General features: G+C 47.9%; 2 protein-coding genes across 2 annotated transcripts in view; one reads left to right on the forward strand and one right to left on the reverse strand.

The window, feature by feature from the left end:
• The first annotated feature begins 1424 nt into the window (after positions 1-1424).
• LOC131271574 (uncharacterized) lies at positions 1425-2953 on the forward strand. The gene is made up of 3 exons (XM_058273055.1): positions 1425-1524; positions 2044-2437; positions 2713-2953. The coding sequence occupies exons 1-3, from the start codon at positions 1425-1427 to the stop codon at positions 2951-2953; spliced, it is 735 nt and encodes a 244-aa protein (XP_058129038.1).
• A 723-nt stretch (positions 2954-3676) lies between these two features.
• Positions 3677-21373, reverse strand: part of LOC131260354 (uncharacterized) — a 50046-nt gene continuing 32349 nt past the window's right edge. The window contains exons 6-11 of the mRNA XM_058262054.1: positions 20266-20399; positions 12475-12523; positions 6920-7210; positions 6669-6847; positions 6398-6601; positions 3677-6328 (exon numbers count right to left, since the gene is read on the reverse strand). Of these exons, the coding sequence (XP_058118037.1) occupies positions 5657-6328; positions 6398-6601; positions 6669-6847; positions 6920-7210; positions 12475-12523; positions 20266-20399 (1529 nt within the window). The 3' untranslated portion in view covers positions 3677-5656. The remainder of the gene's footprint in view (positions 6329-6397; positions 6602-6668; positions 6848-6919; positions 7211-12474; positions 12524-20265; positions 20400-21373) is intronic.

The raw sequence follows: 21373 nt of genomic DNA on the forward strand, positions 1-21373 counted from the left end.
TATTGAAATGATAAGTTGTCCATTTTAAAAGCCATCGTTGTAGAAAATTAAAATTGATGCCTAAAATAAAACCGATCAGGAAATGGAACCAATCTTACCTTCACTTGAAAAAGCGACAAAACACACAAACACGTGTCGGCCCTTTGACTGATCGACGCTAACGTGGAGTGTAACAACCGCACGGGCCACATTGTGTGCCGCATTTGGTATGCACCATGCACCACTGAATCACTCACGGCAGGGTGTTGGAGATGATTGTTTAGCAGACAAATTATGCACCTCGACAGGTGTCCGCTTGGATGGCGGTGTTTGCGGTTTACCACTGTTTACAATTAGGAAATCATTATTGCAGGTCCCGGTGGCAGGAAATGGGTGGGTCAGGGCGGAAATCCGAAGGCTTCAGCGAGTTGGATCCAGTTTTTAGATAATGGAAAACGATAAGGGATTCAATCAAAATGGGCCATTTACGGAGAGGATTCGGGTGGTAAGAGTTGGATCAAAGAAGGTAGGAGACTTTTAAATATTATTTAAGTATAGTTAAACTTAAGTTTAAACGTGCCTAAGTGTGCCTACTCCTAAAAGGCACAGTTCCTGAAATTGGCGCCTTCCTTTGATTATACATTTTATGTCGATCGAATTTGACGGCCAGAAAATAAAGACGGAATCAAATTTGAACTATTCCAATTAAGGAATGGCCGTTGGGAAACGGTAAACATATCCTGACGCCGCGGCGTTACGTAAACCCGAATGCAATGTGGTTTATCATTTGGGCGAGTCAGTAAACCGATTCCGCAACTCCCACCGGATGACACGCGAAAGCCCTAGCGCGAAACGCCCAACGTACGGAAGTGTACGCATTTTCCGAAAGGGCCGACCGCACAGTTTCGCACAATCGCTATCACTTTTCTTTTTTTTTTTTTTAATCAAATGACGCTTCGATTGCGCCGATCGGCAACGCGAGCGAATGCATTTTCCTGCCAATTTTCCGCAAATAAAAAAAGGAAAGGACGTCGCTCACCGCGTGCCATCGATCGCCGATCGTGGTTTACCACTTTCCACGCTGGTCCGCACGTGGAGAGATGGAACATTTTGGCGCGCGCTCGTGTTTTGGAATCTGCGTGTTTCTCGCGGGAGCTCAACTCGGCCAACCGAGGGGGGATACCACGATCGTGGACTGATCGCGAGCCCTCTCCACTCCGCGCGTACACCACTACCATCACGCGGATATATAATATTGGCCGCGCCGGTCACGATCATGCTCAGTCAGCGGTACGCCGTGGAACTGCGAACATCAAACGGGTTTTTCGATCGTTAAACTTTTCTTCTCCACCGGAAACCCGTTATCGCATCGTGGTCTGTCCGTCGTGTCTGTGCTATACTCGATAGTGTTTTCAATCAGAAGAAATATTACATTCCAACCAACGATGGCCATCGAGAAGAGTGCCGTAGCTGCCGTCTGTTGCTGTCTTTTGCTGCTTCCGGCGTACAGTGTTCTTGCTAAAAGCTCGGAGGAAAAATCGGAAGGTTAGTTGTGTGCTTTCACCGGACAACAAGTGCGTTCTACATCGAACTCTTTACCGAGTCAAGTGAACGATTCCGCTATGACTCACCTGTGAAGGAAAGTGGTAATCTGATGGTTCACTGTGTTGTCCATGAGTAACGGATCCACCTCAACCATCATCAACGCACTACGTCATCGCGGTGTGTCTTCTTGTTGTTCCGCTTCGTCTCAGACGTCTCAGGCGTTCTGGTCAGATGGTTTCTTTTGCCATCTCCACAAGGGAACCGGTTTTTGGATGTACTCGTTTGCTTCACGCCGCGTGCTGTGTTGTGAACCCTTGCGGTTTGCTTTAAAGGCGGTGAAAAATTACCAAAAACAAACTGATTCTTTGTAGGATGAAAAACGTTTTCATTTTTGAAAACATTCATTGGTTTACAACTCCTATTACCTGCATTTATTCTTACACTTTCAAACCTTTTAGTGTACAGTTCAGAACCCAATCTCAATGATTTATTTTCCGTCTCCAACTGTTCACCGTTTAGAGAGCCTTTTCGAGCAGGACTTAGGCGACCAGTTCAAGATCGATGCGTCGACGCAGGGTCTGCAGAAGGTGAACCTTCGATGCGGGGCCGATTCGATGCGCATCGAGCTGAAGACGGAGGAAGACTTCCAGGGCGTCATGTACACACGGGGTAGCTACTACAAGCAGACGAAGCCGTGCTTCGTGAAACCGGAACGAGCCGGCCGGACGCTCGAGATGAAGTTTAACCTCGACCAATGCCAGACGGTAAACAACGGCGAGGTGTACTCGAACATTGTGGTCGTCCAGCACGATCCGGACATCGTTACGCCCGGGGATGCTGCGTTCGCCGTCGAGTGCGATTTCCGCAAGCCGCGCGGAGTGACGGTCAGCTCGGAGATTCAGGCACGCGATAGGTAAGGACGACAAGGAGGACGGCGTGGTAGATAGGAGGAGGGGTGGGAGATGGGCGTAGTGTGAAGGTATCTTTCGAAGATCCTCTAGGCTGTAGGCTTTCGTATCCTGTAAGGTTTACTTGCAAGTAGGCTATGAAGTATTCACACAACAACTCTATTCATCTTTTCACGCAAAACCTAAAACAAACAACAACAAACGATGCACAAATCGAACCGGAAAATGCAACACCAACGCACCAACACCAAACACGTATACGCCACACACGCGGACACAGCGATCAGACACCAGCGTCACGCATCACACTAACCAGTCCGGACCCGTCAGCGAACGCACACGCGCCGAACGAGCACAATTCGGTCCACAGCACTTCCGGTTCGGTCACGTTCGTACCGAGCCGCTTCCGGAACGGCACACAGTCGCTTCCGGAGCAGCGCGTCCGGGGGACGGTCGAAACGGTCGAAATTCACACAACACAACAGCCACCAACAACACAGGATCATCGTGACGAGTTGTGAGAACTGCCAAGATGTGTGTGCATGAGTCCCAAAGTATGAAAGGGAATTCGTGAGATAATTTATTAAAAAAAGATAAACCAACGCCTGCGTGGATGCACAGCGACAAACATAGACTTCCCAGTAACATCCCGGAAGAATGTTCAGTCATCGAACGATGCTCACCTTTGCGACTACTAATCCTTCTTTTTGTTCAAACCGATGTGTGTTTCCACAGCCTTGAAACAGCGAAAGCAAACGCAACCGCCACCTATCCTCCTACCGACTGAAAAGCAACCGACCCTTCTCCCCCCCAATTACTACTAACCCCAACGGTGCTACGGTTACACATTGGCAGTAAAGTTCCTTCCGGATACGGAATCCTCCCCAAATCCCAACGAACTAACCAACACCCACCGCAGAAGAATGTGAAAATGACGATTTTCCTTCCACCGAAAAAGTAGTAGGGTGAAAAAGAATGAATGTTCTCTTGGCTGTTACCACTTTCGTTAGTCACTGTTGTAAGTGACAAAGTAGAGTAAAAAGAAGTTGTTTCCTATAAATAAAAAAACGTTATAAAAGGATTATACAACCCTTGTGGTGATATTTATCAGTTGAAAGAACATATTGTTTAATAGACGCTGTTTAATGAGAGTGTGGCAGAATAGAGAAATTGAATTCGATGGAATCGATAGTTATTAAACTTGAGCCTAATTCTTGTGCTGTATTGAAAATTTGTAGGCCATGGAAACGTTTACCAAATTGCATAGAAAAGTTCGGAATTACACAAGCACGATATCACATGAATCCGTTCAGTATGAGCTAGATTTGTTTTACTTTTTATCGCGGTTTAACTGTTTCATTAGTTCTTATTCATTGTAGCGGAACAACATAACTTGCTTTAGTTTTATACACAATCTTCTCTCCACGCCCCAGCATAACGATGGGCCTTCACTTCCCTCGCTTCGTTCCGGAGTCATCATCAGTGTAAATATGTTGATGGCATCCTTCCCTTTCCATTTGTTCCTTACTTCCATCCTATAATGCTGCGTGCCCTCCTGCTGCTGGTTTGTGTTTTTGTTATTATTTCGCTATTCAACCGTCCGCTTCCGTATCTCATCCTTTGCGTCGCGACACTGGAAACAAAAGCTGTTTTTAAGGTACACAAGCGGAGTTATCTGACCTACCTTTCCTTCTTCGTATCTCAATCACGAGAACAGCTTTACACAAAGCTTAGTACGACTCGTTGATTTTTGTTTTGTTTCAGTAATCCTACACTATCCCTCTTTTCATTTCCTCTATCGTCTGTTCAATCCGGCATCTTTAACTCTTTGTGACCACCATTCGTTTCTGCTGTAAATAGAGCCCAAAGATTACAAAAAAAAACACATTTCAAACTAAATGAAACGATATTCGAATTGGATCTTTGTAATAGTACAATCCTACTCTTCTCCACTGCACACTTTCACTTGCATTTTCTTTTAGTGCTTCCCTATCTATACACAAATTTTACTCTGTTGTCCTTTGTTGTCCAATAAATCTCCTCAACCAGTCTGGGGTTGTTTGCCAAGTTTTATTTCATATCATTTTCGCTAATATGTTTCTCTTTACTTTTTACACTATATCATTTTTAAATTATTATCAAATAAGTTTGGTTTCCTTTTCAAATCCCCTCCGTCATACACAGAGCTTCTTTCCTATCGTGTTTCTTTTTCTGTTCGTCCCATCGCTTACATTTCCTTCGCGCCATGTGCCTCTTCTGTTGGTAATCCGACAGTATTATTAAAGTTTAACGTTAAAATCCTTTAAGTTTAAGTCACGCATACGGTTCCTGCTTCCTCATTCTTTTCTCCTTTTGCCATTCGGTTTCGTCCGTGCACTGTGGATTGCCCTCATGTTATTGCAGCAGTGCACCGACACGTATGCCAATCAGTTCACATCACAACTTCCCAATGTTTAGTTCTGTTTCTTTACCAAAGCGAAACGAAGAGTACAATAACAGATACACTGTCCAAATTAAAAATAACTACCATTGAGTGCTGGGGGAGACTGGGGTGGAAAACGATGAGTGGAAACGAACGAAAACCATAAGGATGGAGATAGACTTCGCGACACATGTTCATATCTTTAACTGTTTTGCAGTTTTTCTTATCTGCCTATATTCTTGTTAGTTTTTGGTATCTTCGACGATATACTCTACTAGATGAGAGAAGAGATATTGTAAAACCGGAAAAAGGGTAAAACTGTCACACTAGCCGAAGCAGGGCAGATATTTTCTTTTGTTACAAGTGGCTTTTGTAGGCGAATTCGCGTGTTTTCCATTCCTACTACTCAATGAAGCGGCTGGTTGGTAATTAGTTCTGCTGGCTATTGGTTTGTACTTACATCCTACAGGTAATGTGCCTTCGTTACCCTTTCCTCCTCTTTCATCGATTTTCATATGCTGCCATCGCTTACCGTCTTCGTTTTACATTGAAAATTAATGTTCCCTAGCGGTTCCCCTTCCTTCTTCATGCTTTGCTCTGGGTCGCCAAAAAAGAAACGAACCCAAACCCATCCACGTGTAGCTTCGCTTGTTGCTTTAACTTTTTTTCCACCATAACTTTGGAAACCAAACTCGGCGGCTTTTATATATCACACACGCAACAAAAGAATCGTAGCAACACCATGCCTTTCCCCCCGCCGTACCTGACCGTTGGGCGACTATCTGAGCTACGATTCCTTCCTTTACTCACTAACCAAACCGACCTCCCGCTGGACGGTTTGCAAAGGAACGTCGGTGGCGAGGAGAGTGGCCGCAACCGGAGAATCGTTTGCACTGCTTCGATCGACCGGCGTAGATGGTTCGTCTTCCTTCGCTTCTTCGGCCAACTCTTCGGCCGCCTCCAGCGTGGCATCTTCGGCTTCCTTTTCCGGTTCCTCCAGGGTAGCGGCAGCGTCTTCAGTCTTGTGAGCTTCATCCTCAGCCACCGTCGTCGTCACCGCTGCCGCCACTGTCGGCTCGTCCTCGGTGGTTTCCTCTTCCTCGATGCTTTCGTTGCTACTGTCTCGCTTGGTCGCGTGCAGTTTGCCCGTGCTGCTCCCTGCAGATCCGGATCCGCCTTTCAGTAGCTTCGGGTCAGTCGCACGAAGTGACTCCGAGTCGCCGATTCCATCGCCGCTCGGGCGCAGCACCAGGTACAGCAGGATGTCCGACAGCGAGATGATGCCGATCACCTTCTTCTCGTCGTCCACCACCACCAACCGGTGCACCTCGACCCGCACGATGCGCTCCATGATGGTGAAGAGCGTCTCGTCCAGCTTGCAGCTGTGTACGCCCTCGAACCACGCGTTTCGATGTTCGTTTGCCTTGTGCAGCGACACGTCCAGATCGTTGTACGTTTTCTCGGCGGCCAAATTCTACAAAAAAAAAAAAATCGCACTTCGTCAAAAAGTGGTCACTCGAAAGACGAGCGATTGTTTACTCACGATGACATCAAACTTGGCATAGATATCCTTCAGATGGCCCTCACTGTCCACCAGCGGAAGTGCGGAGACACGCCGGTCCACAAACTTGTGCAGCGCCGTAATTATGCTAGTGTCCTCTGTGGCCGTCTCGATGTTGTCGTAACTGCCGATGCGTATCTCTCGTAGGGTTTTCTGCATATAGGATGGCTTTGGTAGTTCTTTTATCTGCGCGGTGATAGAAAAAGGGATTAGTACCACGTTGAAGAACCGAATGCCGATGTGTTTTACTTACATATAAAAATAGGAATCTAAGTATCCTTTTGTGGGTCAATATATACAAAACGTTGCCGGTGTTCGGGTCGATCACGGGCAGCCGATGGATCCGGTTGTGCACCAGCATTTTGATGGCATCGTACAACGACGCGTCTGGGCCGATGCTGACGAGCTTTTTCACGTCATCCTGAAGCACTTCTGTAGAAACAAAAAAAAGAGCAAAACATTAGTTTGTACGTTCCGGGAGGTTTTCTGCGCGACCGAACTTACTCCTCCAAGTGTCCAGCTTATGCTCCTCGAGCTCGTCCATCGACGCGTTCGGTGATTTGTAATACATTTTTAGAATCTTGATGAAGTCGGTGATCGTCAGCATGCCGACAAACTCCTGGCGCTGCGAGTCCCAGAGCGGAGCCGCCCGGACACCGTTGTAGACGAGCGCGTAGAAGGCCTTCTTCACCAGCAGCTGCGTGTCAAACACGACCAGCTTGGCCGAGGTCGGCACTAGATCGTAGCACTTATGAAATCGGAAGAACTTGACGAATATCTGTGACTCATCTTCCTCTGTAAGAATCGAAACGAAATGTCGGATGGTGAGTAGATGAAATAGCGTAACGGGATCGAAAGGATGCAACGAATTAAAGCTCCACGTGTCGCCACCTGCCCCCCAGCCCCGCACGCCAACCTTTCTTAAGCAACTCGGCCAGGTGCTGCTTCCAGGCGGACGAAACCGCCTCGAACTCCTTTATGCTCTCCAGCGGGTACGTTTCGGTGTCGAAGAAATCGTGGTAGCCGGCCCCCAGAACCAGCCGGCCGGCGTAGTTCGAGTAGAAATGCAGTACGGGCCATGGCTCCCGGCTGGCAAACCAGCGCCGCCTGCAGCCATAGTTGGAGCGTTTCTTATGGTTACTAATTTTCTTAAAGTTTGGATTCACATAACACACTGCACCGAGCGACGGGGACCAGCAGATCGGCGGAAAGGTAAACATAAAACTATTAAGCAACGAGATCGAGAACCGGGTGTGCCCATTTGGTGGACGGTACGCTTGACTGAAGATGTGTGTTTGTGTATGAGGAGAGCCTTTTAGTTTGGTGGTTCTGTGAGAAACGAGGCAACACCTGGAAGGGTTTTGGCGATTACTTTTAAATTTCAGTTAGTCTACTGGAGACAGGAGTATGAATACAAGTGCAACGTGTTTTGTACATGCGTTAAGGGCTAACATACAGCAGAGCGAACCGGAGATTTAATTACCGACGTGTGGAAAACATTGAGTCGCATAAAAGAAAGGTCATTCACACGATTCACAGGTTTTCCGTCAGTCGCTAATCCACACCGCAGGATCGCTCTCTTCTTGGGGTTATGGAATACTTTCAGATTTTGTTTTTAAAGCCACCAAAACTACTGCTACTGCCGCTGTCATCGTGCCCGGGTACGGCATCCGGAGCGTGGCCACTGCAGGTTATGCAGCAGCTGCTACACTGACTGATGCTGCTGGCACTAGAGCACGCGGAACTGGTGAACGTCGTCCGGCTGGCAGCGCTGTCTATTCGGTCGATTACGTCGCTCCCGATGCTGATGCCACTTCCGAAGCGACTCAAGCTGTCCCAGGTCCCTATACCAGGGTCCATTCTTGCGCACTACAAACTCTAGCTAACCAGCTTTTGTTTAGTTTAATTCTCTAGTTGGGTTGTTGGGTTAACTGCATGGTGTATACCAGGGATCTCCAAACTACGGCCCGCGGGACCCTCTCCTCCTTGGGTAAATGTGGCCTAACGCTACGGTTATTCCACCCAATGCGGCCCGCGTTAAAAAAAGTTTGGAGACGCCTGGTGTATACTGTTAGACCATTGGATTTAGTTAGACATTCAAACAACGACTGGGACGAGGGATTTACAAGAGACACATCACAAAGATTGATTTAAGCGCCACCTAAACTTCTTGAGTACTGATGATCTGATGTTGCCAAACAAAGTGGGTTTATAACGAGCTTCTACAACAATCAACAACTACTGAGCTAAAATGAAAGTGATGGTGACCAAAGCTATCCGAAAGCTATACTACAATTGTCCCTGACCGATCTACGCCATGCAACTGGCGTCCAAATGCTACTCGACCTGTAAGCAGGTTTATTTTCGATTCCACAAACACAGTGCCACCGTCTGCTTGAAGCATCGTCCCTGTGTCAGAGGTGGTCACACTCTGCCATTCTTCCCTTCGGCCCAGACGATGATGATCGGAGCCCCGTATTGTTGGCATCAGTGTACCACCACCCGCCCCTTAGGTACTGCCACCACGAACCGGGCCCGACACTAATTGATGGCATCTAATGAATGTCAGATTCGTTTTCAATTTACATCCATATTGCGTTGCCAAGAACATGTACCCAGTTTGTCCTCTCACTTAGAAAGCGCAGAAGTATAGAAGCTTGGGGACAAATGGCGTTCTTGAGAACAATGTTGGACGAAATGGTGTGATCGTGATTGAGTGATTCCCCGCTGTCAGCGGGATTGCTCGAGCAAGGATGTACCATTTTATTACCTCACTCAACACTCATTTTTCATCTGCAAAACAAGCTGGCTGAATTGAGCACTGGGAGGCAGAAAAGATAATTATAGCAACGAAGGGAAGCACCATAGTGCCGTTTGAGTTTACTATAACGACGTAACACTAGCATCAAACAGTGTTATCCTCAATGGACATTGTTCATCATCATAAAAATGTCGTCAAGCACAATGACCGCACTCTCACGTATGCATGGTGATGTCTAGGACGCACATCATTCCACGGCAATATTCACATACGGTTCGTAAATCACCGAGAGAGGGTTCGAAGTCTCTAGTGCACAAAATTCGAATCCTAAGGTCATCGGTATACAACGGTCTGCAAATTCTTGTATCTTCACAGCACGGCCACTAATTAGCCACGGCATGCGCCACACGCCACACCTGCGCCAAATTCTGAGCAGTGAACTGTGCCGAGCCCTGCAGTCGTCCGTTGTGTCTAGACGCTCGAGATCTGATCGACGCTTTGAGTTGAATTGGAAGGGAGTATAAATTCCGTAGTACCTTCCGACCGTTTGTGGCAGTGGCCTACGAATGCAATTAGAACAGCTGATTCTAGGAACCATCCCGACCGGTTCGCAGCATTCGTGGAATTCCTTTGTAATCCTCACTTCAGTTCAGCTGTTTTTAGAGGCTAACCTAAGGCGATGACTCAGACGATAGTGGATCCCTCGTCCTTGCCTCCCCTCCGCTGACACGGCCGCCCATGCCATAGTGCCCGATCGCGGAATAATCTCACTGCTTATCAAACGAGCTTGCGTTTCATCGGTCGTCTAAACATGGCGCGCCCTAAAAATAACATTTCACTGCCACTGTCAATGCTAAGGGAACAAAGTGCGAGGACGTGCCCCTAAGCTCGCGTTGTTAGTGAGTGTGTAGGCCTGGTGCTTTTTCATTCCCGTGTATTGGCGCTGTGTCTTATTTCCTGCAGACGCACTTGCCCAAATATCACTTCCTCATAGGTCTACGTCTGGGGAAAAAGATCTTCTGACGTCACGCGGCGATCGAGGAGGCTCGTGAGGAAGGATGAGAGAAACGGTTTCCTTCCATGGTTAAATGGCTGGCCCCAACAGACTCGACATTAGCGCCAATGTCGATACAAGCATTTTTTGCCCATCGAAAAACACACACCACACTCCTGCCCTCCCTCCCCTTCCCTTTCCTGGGGCGGCAAGCAGAAGCACATCTACAAACATGCCCGCTGCGAGAGAACAGCGCGAAAATGGTTTTCAATATTTTTGTACGAGCTATTTTTAACATCAATCATGCGGTAGAGGAGCGCGCGGCGACTGTAGAAACCACAACCTCTAGAACCTAGACACCGTTTTCGGTAGACCATGTGCCGCGAAACGGTGGAACTTCCTACTTTTGCGACGGAACAATTGGCTCCAAACTCTGGATGCATAGACGGGCCAACAAATAGACCCCGGTACACTTCGTGACTTAGTATTGCTCTACGCTACATCGGTTAGACAGAGCGGGGTGGCACGAACACGAAAACACGCAAAACAAACGTGCAAACAAACGCGTTGGGATGTACTGTCTGTGTGTGTGTGTGTTTATATGTCCTTGGGAAAATCCGATCAGATGGAAGCTGGGAGCACTTTGAACCGGGAACGAGAGTTTGCACAACGGACTCCGGCTAGAGGATGCGAATATTTACACGACAATCAGACAACTTCGCAATGGCTAATGAGGTTCGCCGACGGAACCCGTGTGGGCACTGGGAGTTACAGTTGGCGTTAACGAGAACGTTCCAAGCACTATTTCTATAACTTTTGACTGTACGGTATTCCTCTCTCCGCCAGGAGTTGATTGTAAGAATTTTTCGTTCCCCACGAAGAAGCCGCAATCATATATCGCCGTTTCGTGGGATAATCACTATCAGCAGCGGAATCTCATTCGGAACAGGGTAAAGATCGAACCCACACGATCGCGATTAGAGAAATGGTACGCAGAATACACGGATCGAACGTTAGGTTGGTTAGAGTCTTCTTTTTCTTTTCTCAGCGTTCGCCAACGACACTCCTTCCAACATCAAGCGAGCAACTGATCCGAGTGACTGCCGCATCCGTTCCGGGGTTCGACAAAGTACCCTGCCTTTGACAACAGAACCGAGTGGGAACGAAAGGAGAGTAGCAGACGGGGGGTGGGTATGCTATGCGCAGCTTCCTTGGCCGCGTGTGGCAATTGGACTTTTGCGCACCTCGTAAAGGGTGATTTCTACTCTACCTATCCCTTGTTGCCAGTGGCCAGTCGAAAAGGGGTTGGCGGGGCGCCGAGCTTGACCGATCTTGACCGAACTTGACCGAGCCGCATGGTCCCGATATTACAGCAGAGAAGCGCAGACTTTCAAGGTATCCCTCCGAACGATCGTAGTGTTTGAAGACCGGTGCGCATGATCATCGTTGAAGCTTCATCCGTGGTCAAACCGTAGCTCTCGTCGGAATAGCAGAGAGAACTTGGTTCGACTGCAGGCGAACCGAGAGTGTAAAATTATATGTGCCAAAACGTCATATACTTGTTTAGCTGTTGGACGCAAATGACGGCTTCATTTTTAAAATAGGGCCGCCAAAGTCGTCATGTTTGAATACTTCCGGTTTGAATCAACACAATTTCGAGATATGAAGACCTGAGAATTTTCACTCCTTGTGTGACAAAAATATAAGCAATTGTTATTACATCGTTCTCAGTCTCTTCCGACATTCGTCAACGGCCCATTCTATCCTCTCCTTAGCCCCACAAAACCGCGCACAAAACAAAATCTTGATCATAAATCTTCCTACTGTCAAAATCTATTTGACATTTATGAGCACTCAGTGCTCGACTCGTACTGCGTCAAGAATGAATGCAACCAGTTCGCCCCACTTTCCTTCCTGCTTCGTTAGGTTGTTCTTCTAAGATGAGTGCAGCTTTGGCAATCTATCAAAATTTCAAGTGAAAATAAGCAAACGCGAAAACGAGCAAACGAGCAAACGAGCGCCACTCGTTTCCTAATGTACGTAAACATTCGGCGAGCATGTAATAATAACCCGTGGAATATTGATCACGTAAGGTCTATAAATACGGGTGGTGGAAGCAGGCGAAAATTAAAGAAAAGGATGGACTCGAGTTCCATTTTACAGCTTTCCGATGAGGAAAGAATCGACAAACCAAACGACGCTCGGGGGCAGGGTAGGCACGGCGACGGATGGGCGAGCGGATAATCTCGAGTGGATAAATGCAAATATTATCTCATAAAACAACAACAACGAAAACACACTCACCTAGATCCGACAGTGGAACCTTCTCCAGGAATGGATCTGCAACGGGTAGCTGGCAATGGGAGAGAAAAGGGGAAAATCCATTAGTAAATCTAACATTTAGAGATCGATATGCAGCGACGATTGACACATGAGATTGTAATCGAGTATGGAGCGACGGTGGTGGTGGTTTTAAGTGGGGAAATTTTCTAGAAAAATTAGGAAGAACGATTGGATTCTGGCATTACATTTTGGCTGTTGTGGGCACTGGTCGAGCGACGCAGTACGTTCTTGCGCAGCGAGTGGCTAAACTTGGAGTACCAGGTCGGTGAGTTGTAGTAGTACTTGATACTGGAAGGTACCGACGAGGACAGGGGACACGGTCCGAACTGACTCGGCGAAACCGGACTGCTGATCGATCGTCGCGAGCTGTAACGTTCACGAGCCGCTCCGGCGGTAGTGGTACAAGGCGACTCCTGTCCCGGAGGAACATTGTTAATGTGGACATGGCTATGTCCGGTACCGTTGGTAGACGAAGGGTGAGTATTATGATTGCTCTGGTATGCGCAACTGTTGCGGTTCGAGTTGAGGTACAGTTGGGCAACATGAATCTGCTGCTGGAGCGCACTGTTTGGGTTCGCAGGGGCCGATCCGATCGACTGTTGCCGATGGAAGTGAGCCGGTGAGGTCGATAGTAGCTTTATGCCTGCGGTAGGACCACGGACCAGCGGAATGGCACTCGCGGAAGAACCGGATCCAACCGAGCCGGGAGAATGCTCCGGCGTCGGTAGGTGCAACAGATCCGAGCTCACACTAGACCCGACCCGGGGCAGCCGGGGACATCCACCATCTCCATTGCTAACGGTAAGACTAGCAGCGGCACCACCGGCACCGGCTATGTTAATCGGATCGGTGCGAGGAGGAACACGGAACTCTGGAACGGTTGCCACCGAAGCCGCCTCAGATGATGGGTTGGCGGGCTGGATTTTCGGTATGGGCGGCTTGGGGCGCGATATGGACACCGTGCTGGCCGGTGGAGCTGCATCGAATAGCGAAAACCGACGGAACATGTTTACCGTCTGTTAAAAATGACTCGTTCACTCACGATCATCTGATCACTCCCCTGGCATGTTTCGCACTGATCGGCCACCGGCAGAATCTTCTCTTCAACACACTTGACACACACGAGCTCCGTTCTGACAGTAGTGTACACAGTAAAACACGTGTAGAGAGAAGGAGGTCACCGAAGGTTTACGACTAAGTGGAAATGTCCACCAGAGGTGGTGGATTAACACGGCCGCGGACTTTTCAACTGCACCTGCCGTCGTCTGGAATACCTCTGGAGCGGCGCAGTTGGTAACACAACGTTCACGAGGTGACCACCATTCGACGACCACTGTGCACTGTGTGTATCGTCCACCGAGCAGTTTCGGTACTACCACAACCTGTCACGATTGTGCGCGTTGGCTCCGGACTAACCTTTGCTATTTGTTCGCTGAATTCACGGAACCTAGCGAATGAAAAAATGCAACATGTATCACCATCTTTCGTCTATCCGAACCCCGCGCCACACGTCTATAGCCGGCAGAAGGAGGAGGTGATTGGGATCAATCTTGTCTTCTTCTCGCGATGATGCCAAACCGACCGATCCATCACCAAAACCCCATCACTTATTAGCACCAATTCTGTACACGGAGGCAAACTTTGGTTGCCAGAGATGAGGCAACGGGGACACATTTGCGCAGTTCTACATTCATCGCGGGACGTGAGGTTCCTTGGACTTCGTTAATAACTAAAATACAAGTGAGAGGGGGGAGTGAACTAATTTCATTTCTCCGTTAGTTAGTATACTGCCGGAAACTATCACATTTGTATGCCAAGAGCGACTTTCGAAACAAACCACCTTCACTCACTCTCGCTTGTACCACGTGGTGTTGCTAATCAAAGTCACGCCATTAAGTCGATGTTTACGATTTTACTTAAATGATTTATTTTTAACTATTTCCTGTTCGCTCTTTGCCACTTGATGACTAATAGAAGAATTCTGGTACACGTTCATACGCGAATCCGCTTTATGTGCTGGAGGAACGTGAAGTTAAGAAAAGAAATTAAAGATACCCAGGAAAGCGTTCAGTATGGAAACAGTCCAAACCTAGTTATCACCCAACCATCATGTTTTGAACGAATCCAGAACCATGTTATCGCATAGCACATAGTATCACTTGACTCCTTCCAAAATCCGCTCAGAATAAAGTCAGCTGATTATGCCGGCTAAGTATAGATGGTGCTGTGCAACCCAAGGCTCTTTATATTCACGGTCAACGCGAACAAGGGAGGCAGCGGGGCAAGGACTACATTCGTAGTTTTCTTTTCTTCCCGAACGAACCGGCTACAATCGATCGAAATCCGGGGGGTTATGGGGTCTTTCATTGGCCAGCTTTTTTTTGGCGAGCCAATAAAATTTTGGCCGACTGATAAGATATGGCAAACGAACGAAACTCGCCGCCAGTTAATGTTAAACACATAGAGACGCAAAAACGAAGGTATAAATAAGATCCCCCCAATCTGGCCCACACTTCATCCCGTGAGGCGCCTTTGCTCAATGTCCTTTGCTTTGACCAACGTAGTATGGTGGATCAGACAGACTTCATTTCTCTTTCTTCAGCAGCAAATAATCACATCATCAACCGGCAAAAGGCCGGATTTATGCGGTTCATCAAATTATGTGTGTGTGCATGTCTCCGCTCCGGATCTTCCGAACACGTTCACCTGATAATTTCCTTCGTCCCGGTAACTTTTTTTTTGGGAAGCTCCATCAATAAAGAAAAACGATCACGACGACGACGCCGTGGTTGTGGGCGCAAATATTTGGCCGACACTCATTATCACCGCCCCGTGGGCCTCCTTCCCTGCTGCTCCAGGGTGGTTGGTCTCCCGTATCTGGGCGATACCCCTAATGGCCCCAGCAGACCTGATCCTCAAACTCCTCCAAACTCTGGGCCATGCGATAACCGCAGCACGCTCGATTATGGCCGAGAGTTGGCGAACGCAAATGACAAGCAAAAAAAAGTTCACAAACCCCACACGACCCCCCTGTAGCAAGATTCGACCGGTATCTGCTAAACAACAAGTCCGAGAGTCAACAGAGTGGGTATGCATGGTTGGAAGTTAATCCACAAATCAGTGCGATACGACGATGACGTGCGAGTATCAATCATTTCGTGGTTCGCAATAGACACGTGTACGATGGTACAAACAGTGGGTAAGCGGAGAACGTGGTTTATTAATCGCTGGATTTTTGGGTTTGTGGTTCCAAAATTAAGTACGCACTACGTTCTACGTAACATATTGAGCGCAGAATCGGTTCCATTCTAAGTAACGAACTGCGGAACATTAGTTCCGGTGTTCTTCAAGAGAAGTTAAAAAAACAGAGAGAATCTTGTGAAGTATACTGAGTTGCTGATGTTAATCCTTTTATCGGTACTTATAACACAATAGATTATGGAGCCAAAGAAGAAAAAGAGTGCCATAAGATTTTCGCGAACTACTTACTTGTAAGCCCTCACTCTTATACCAGCCATAATAAACCAGTTACTCTCATTGGTCCTATCTCCTTGAACTAGTATTTTTCTTGAGGTATCTTAATGCCTTTATGACGTAGGAAAAAACCCTGGAATCGCATTCGGAAGACGATACTCTGATAGGTGAACAGGATTGTTCTCTTTTGACCTTGATACCTTGATGGCTACAATTGCTATTGCAAGTCTGCGAACTTCATTCCAACTGGGCCCAAAACAAGGAATTTTCGTGAGTCCTAGGTCAACAACAGCAAGATTTGAACAGGTATGTGATTGAGAAAAATAATTTGAAACAAAAAAAAACACCAATCCACGACCTCATTCCATGAACTGGTTTTGACCAATTTCAAGGACCCTTTCAAAAACTCCAACCGCCATGTGCTGCGTATCGATCCCTAACTCCGCGACTCTCCGGCGTAGCATCCGCAGTACGAAAGGTGTGGGCTTTGCCCTTTGGCGCTGCTGCAAAAGTGATCGCGGGGCAGTAAAAAAAAAATAAAGTTAAATCCCATCTCAACGAATGCCGAGCGGCCACGATCCAACGAATATCCGGCGTGATCGGAGGTCAGCCGGTGGCTCGACGCAACGTCGACGATGACGGCAAACAACGGCGGCGGCCACGACGACGACGGCAGAGACAACTTCCTGGGAGCAAATGTGTTGATCCATTTGTTGTCCCTCCCCCTTCCCGTTCTCTGGCTGGAAGCTTGCACATCCAATTCATATCTCCTCCTCCGCTCAACCTGCCAATTGTAACTTATTGACATTTTATTAGAAGCTTGCAGCGAGGAGAAGCCGATCTCTTTCTAGCTAGCGTCTACTAAGAGCGTTGCTAGTGCAAAGTCGACCACTTTGCTGCGCTGGGAAGAGACGCGGTAAAGCTTAACCAGCTCTCCGCGACAACCGCTGCTGGTTGGCGATACCGGTGGTGATTTTCTTATATACAGCTATTTTTATCTCCGCCGAGATATTGTACGGTTTTTTTTTTGCGCGCATGACGTGAGATGCGGATGATAAAAACCGATACGTCGACACCCACTTTAACGTCGTAGATAAAATTTACAAAATAGCAAAAATGGTTATCGCCCCCCGCCCGACGATTAAAGTCGGCTTTTATATCCTTCCGTGAAAAACTGCTGCCTCCGTAAAGGTACTATCGAATATGGTCCTACTTTAGTAGGCAAATTGCACAACGATCGGATAAGAGCAGACGAGGGCACGAGAGTGAGTTGGTCGAATTAACTGGCCCCCACACTCACACAAGCGGCGGCTATGGTCGTAATTTTCACACACTTTTTACACACTTTTCCCACGCACCCAAAGTTTCTTAAGATTGAATTGTTGCGGTTCGGCACGCGAAGACGATTAGAAAAACAGCGTCGCGATGGGAGCTTCGATCACACGCACCTAAGCTTCTTCAGTGTCGTACACAACGCGATCGCGAACTGGGTGCGATCTTGTTTTTCTTAGAACCAAAAACAAAAAGAAGTGCACGAAGAGTGATAGCACAACACGGGTGGTGAGGCGGTTTCAGCGGCCCGAGTGTGATTCGCGATCGAATTTCGATTAGTTCGCGACCCGCGAAAGAGGGCGAAAGTAACCAGAGACACACAACGTGGCCGGGGGTTCTTACAACCGGACAACACACCGTCACCAGTAGTGTGGGGCCCTCAAGAAGGCGACCTAAACACGCGCGAATTTTTCGATGCCTGCGTCTCCGTTCCCTAGTGGTCATATACACACACTGTGTGGCACTGTTGGACACTCGCTGGTAGGCAGCAACGTGTAGGGATCACCGGGCGCGCGTCTTGTTTCGCGAACGAATGAACTCCAACTGGCGCACGCGGGGCCGGTACGCGATTCCGAGGTCGTAAAACAACACCACCAACCCCCCCCCCAACACGTCACCTCGCACCGTCCATGTTCACAACCACCACCACCACCCGGCCAAGAGCATCATCTTGGGGCGATCAAGCACACACACGTTACGGTCGCTGCTGCTTCCCTTCTCTGCTCGATCGGTTGTCCTTTGTACTCTCCGTTGGGCCATGTTCTCTCTATCATGTGCTGCCGCTCAGTTGGCTCCTAACTGGGATGTTGATCTAGAGACGGATGCACTAACCTACCCACGATTGGCAGTTGTTGCGTGAGATGATTTTTTAAGTAGAACAACAACCATTTTTCTTGCTTTTTCCCTAGTGTGTCGTTACACCCAGCAGGTATTTTATTATGCTGTACGAGTTACCGGTAGTGTAGAGAACACTACCACCTTAACGTGACGTCACGAAGGCATCGTCGTCATCAACATGTAAGAATTAGTGGAGCCGGCTATCATATCTCAAACGCCACAAGCATGCAATTGGAGGCAGACGAATCATGACTCTGCTACTTTGGCGTATCGGAACAATATCTTATCGTACGAGATGGCTAGTACTGGTTGAGCCTCCCAAGAGGAAAGAGGGCCGTGGCACATGGGATAGAATACACGTACACGTAGAGACACAACTCAACTAACGAGCCTGCCCATACCATACGGTAACACCCTCACACTCCGGGTGGTTGTTTATCGCAAAACCAGGAAGGGGTTAATAATTGCCGACACCTTTTCGCGACACAGCGTACACACGCCGTACGTACACGCCAACCGGGAAGATAAGAATGCCAGGGTACGCCGGGGGTCGTGATTGTGTGAATGTTACAGATTGTTCTGAGCGTCGCAGCACCTCGTGCCCTTTTCGCGATTGCTCTCATTGCGGCAGCACTCGCTACGCACAGATAATAAAGCGCGCCGGGAAGATATATCACGATCCGCGATGATGAGCTTCCCACTTGGGCAGCTACTACGCAGTCTAGTTAATCGCACCGTCACCAAAGCGTTCGTCTGTGAGCACTCCTACCGAGCGATATTTATTTGCTTTACCATCGCATCACCCAGCGCATCTCGAAATCGAGTTTTGTCGCGTGAGCGTTACTGATCATCACCACTGACCATTGCCTTTTCCTCTGACGCCGGCCTGATCTGCTAGGGGAGTTCGGCTTTGTTTAACTTTTCATCGGTAGGAGAAACTGTCATTCTAGTTATGCCATCTCCGTAACGGCAAACGATCTGCTCGAAGTGGGGTGCACAGTGTTTATCGTTGCGCATACGCGTAAACAGTACTGTGAAAGTGCTCGCAGCGCTGGGAAAACGTATGGCGACGTAAAAAAGTAATCTTCCCTCTTTCGTTTGCTCCTCGATTTGTTCACCGGTGTTGACCTCGAAGAACCTGCAAAACTTCTCCACCTATTGCAGGGGCCGACCGGGGTAAACAACAATTTTATTGCCAATTAGTCACGATCTCGCTCCTTGGCTGTTCTTTCCCAAAGCCAGCGCGCTGGCGGTAGTAACAACGTATATCGTCTTGTTGTTTGTTGATCAGATCATCTTCATGGGTATTTGGTCATCAAAAGCTTACCTACTACAAGACTAGTAGACCAATCGGCACCACAAACAACTGGATTGGAATACTCTACAACAGCAAATCCGGTAAAGTAATGTTAATGCTGTCTTGAAGCTATTTTGTGTTAGGTTGTCACACATCAACCATGCATAACCAACGATTAGAATAACAGTAAAGGTGTTGATGTATACCATTCATGAAATGAAACACCTCCCTTCATCAATAAACAGATTTTTACGACTCAACCATCTGGAAGTGTTGGGAATCGCAGATTACATTAAAGTTCATTGATGACTCGTTACTCTGGCACCAACGAGAAAGTGTAGGTTGCAGTGTAGGAACAACTATTAACGTAACTCATTCGTCGCAACCGGATCCAATCACTGGCGCCAGTGAAGTTTTGCCAGTTTTTGTTCACCGTATTATTCAATTTGAATTCCGAGTCTCCACCCTTACGTTTGACACGATGCAGTATTAAAGTAACGTTGAAAAATTATTCTTTTTATAGAAAAAAGGTCAAGGTGGGCAATTTCTTTATTTGACTAAAAAGTGTTCAAGAATATACACGGTTTCAAATTGAAGCATTTGAAAATCATTTGACAACCGTTTCGAGCGCTGATTCGCGCCTGAAAGGTATGCAACGCGTAGAGCACCACGTTAAAAATGGCACGGAATGCTACTTATCTTCCGCTGGGTCGGGACGATTTACAACATATTATCGATAAAGAGTATGGAATGGATTGATGAGAAAAAATGATGTTGCAATACCACACACAATCGCAGTTTAAACTACTTACCCCTCTAGAATCACGAAACAGGATCGCGGCGTGGTACGGGTCGAGAGTTCCGTCCGATCGAAGTCCTCGCGTCGTGCCAAACGATGCCCGACGGCGTTCCGCAAGCTCGGCCGAGGCTCGTCGCATATGAGCCGCTACAGATGAAGAATGTTTCAAAGGTTAATAACGATACATTGTGCAGGTTAGAACAAATCAGAATAGGAAAGTTAGATTGCATTTCTCTGCTTCGTTTGACGCCTAGGAAATAAACAAACAGGACATGGTATTTAGTTAGGTACTATTGAACCCGGACAAACGTGTCCATCAATGCGGAAACAAGTGAATTACAAAACAGAACAGAAACAAAACTCATCAGCTCCGATGCGTCACCGTGACTGGATTTCGCCGTCCGCGTTTAACCTGTTGGCCATTCTGACGTGGTGTGTTTTGGTCTGCTGCCGCATGCCTTCGCGGGGGTCACCACGGTGGTGACACACAGAAACACATCCGGGGACTCACGCGCCGCTCGTCGGTGTAGTTCGCGTGGTGAATGTTCTCGACGGGGAACTGGATTGGATGAGGCAACAAGAAGCGACCGTTTGATTTGCTAATTGCGCCACCAATGCAGTGCGCCGTCGTTCGAAGGGTCGCCACTGACGACAGCGTGTCATACGAAGGTCGAAAACGATGCCGGGAACCAATACCGGTTGCACCGGTATTGCATATCGCCATTTTCCAATCGATATGGAATGACAAGTAAACAACTGAACCGGGAAGGGGAGTGTGTTGATTAGTATCAGGTGGAACTCCTGGTACGTCACACACCGGATCCCACAGTGTGGACTATATATCCCATGGGGCAGGTCAGGGAGCGCGCGAAGGCGAGCGAGTGTGTTCAAAGTGCGCACCTAGCGCTTGAAACATGTCCTCCGGATAGGTAGGTCCGGAAGCGAAGGAACGACGAGGAAGAAAGGAAAAATATAGGAACAGCAATGATAATCCCTCTAGAAAACACTATCCAGTACAGCGAACGCGAAACACAAATGCTCGTGCTTCATTCTGTTGATTTATCGTCGTTTCAGACCATCGCAAGATCATATCGTACTCTCTTAGCGTATTAAAAGGTGGG

Source organism: Anopheles coustani, chromosome 3 (genome assembly GCF_943734705.1).
Source record: "Anopheles coustani chromosome 3, idAnoCousDA_361_x.2, whole genome shotgun sequence".
Taxonomy (NCBI): Eukaryota; Metazoa; Arthropoda; class Insecta; order Diptera; family Culicidae; genus Anopheles; species Anopheles coustani.

Excerpts from the sequence above, each read along its gene's own strand:
- LOC131271574 (XM_058273055.1), top strand. The coding sequence starts at position 1,425 with ATGGCCATCGAGAAGAGTGCCGTAGCTGCCGTCTGTTGCTGTCTTTTG. Across the intron at positions 1,525-2,043 it reads CTCGGAGGAAAAATCGGAAG|AGAGCCTTTTCGAGCAGGAC; the intron begins GTTAGTTGTGTG and ends TTCACCGTTTAG. Across the intron at positions 2,438-2,712 it reads GAGATTCAGGCACGCGATAG|CGATCAGACACCAGCGTCAC; the intron begins GTAAGGACGACA and ends ACGCGGACACAG.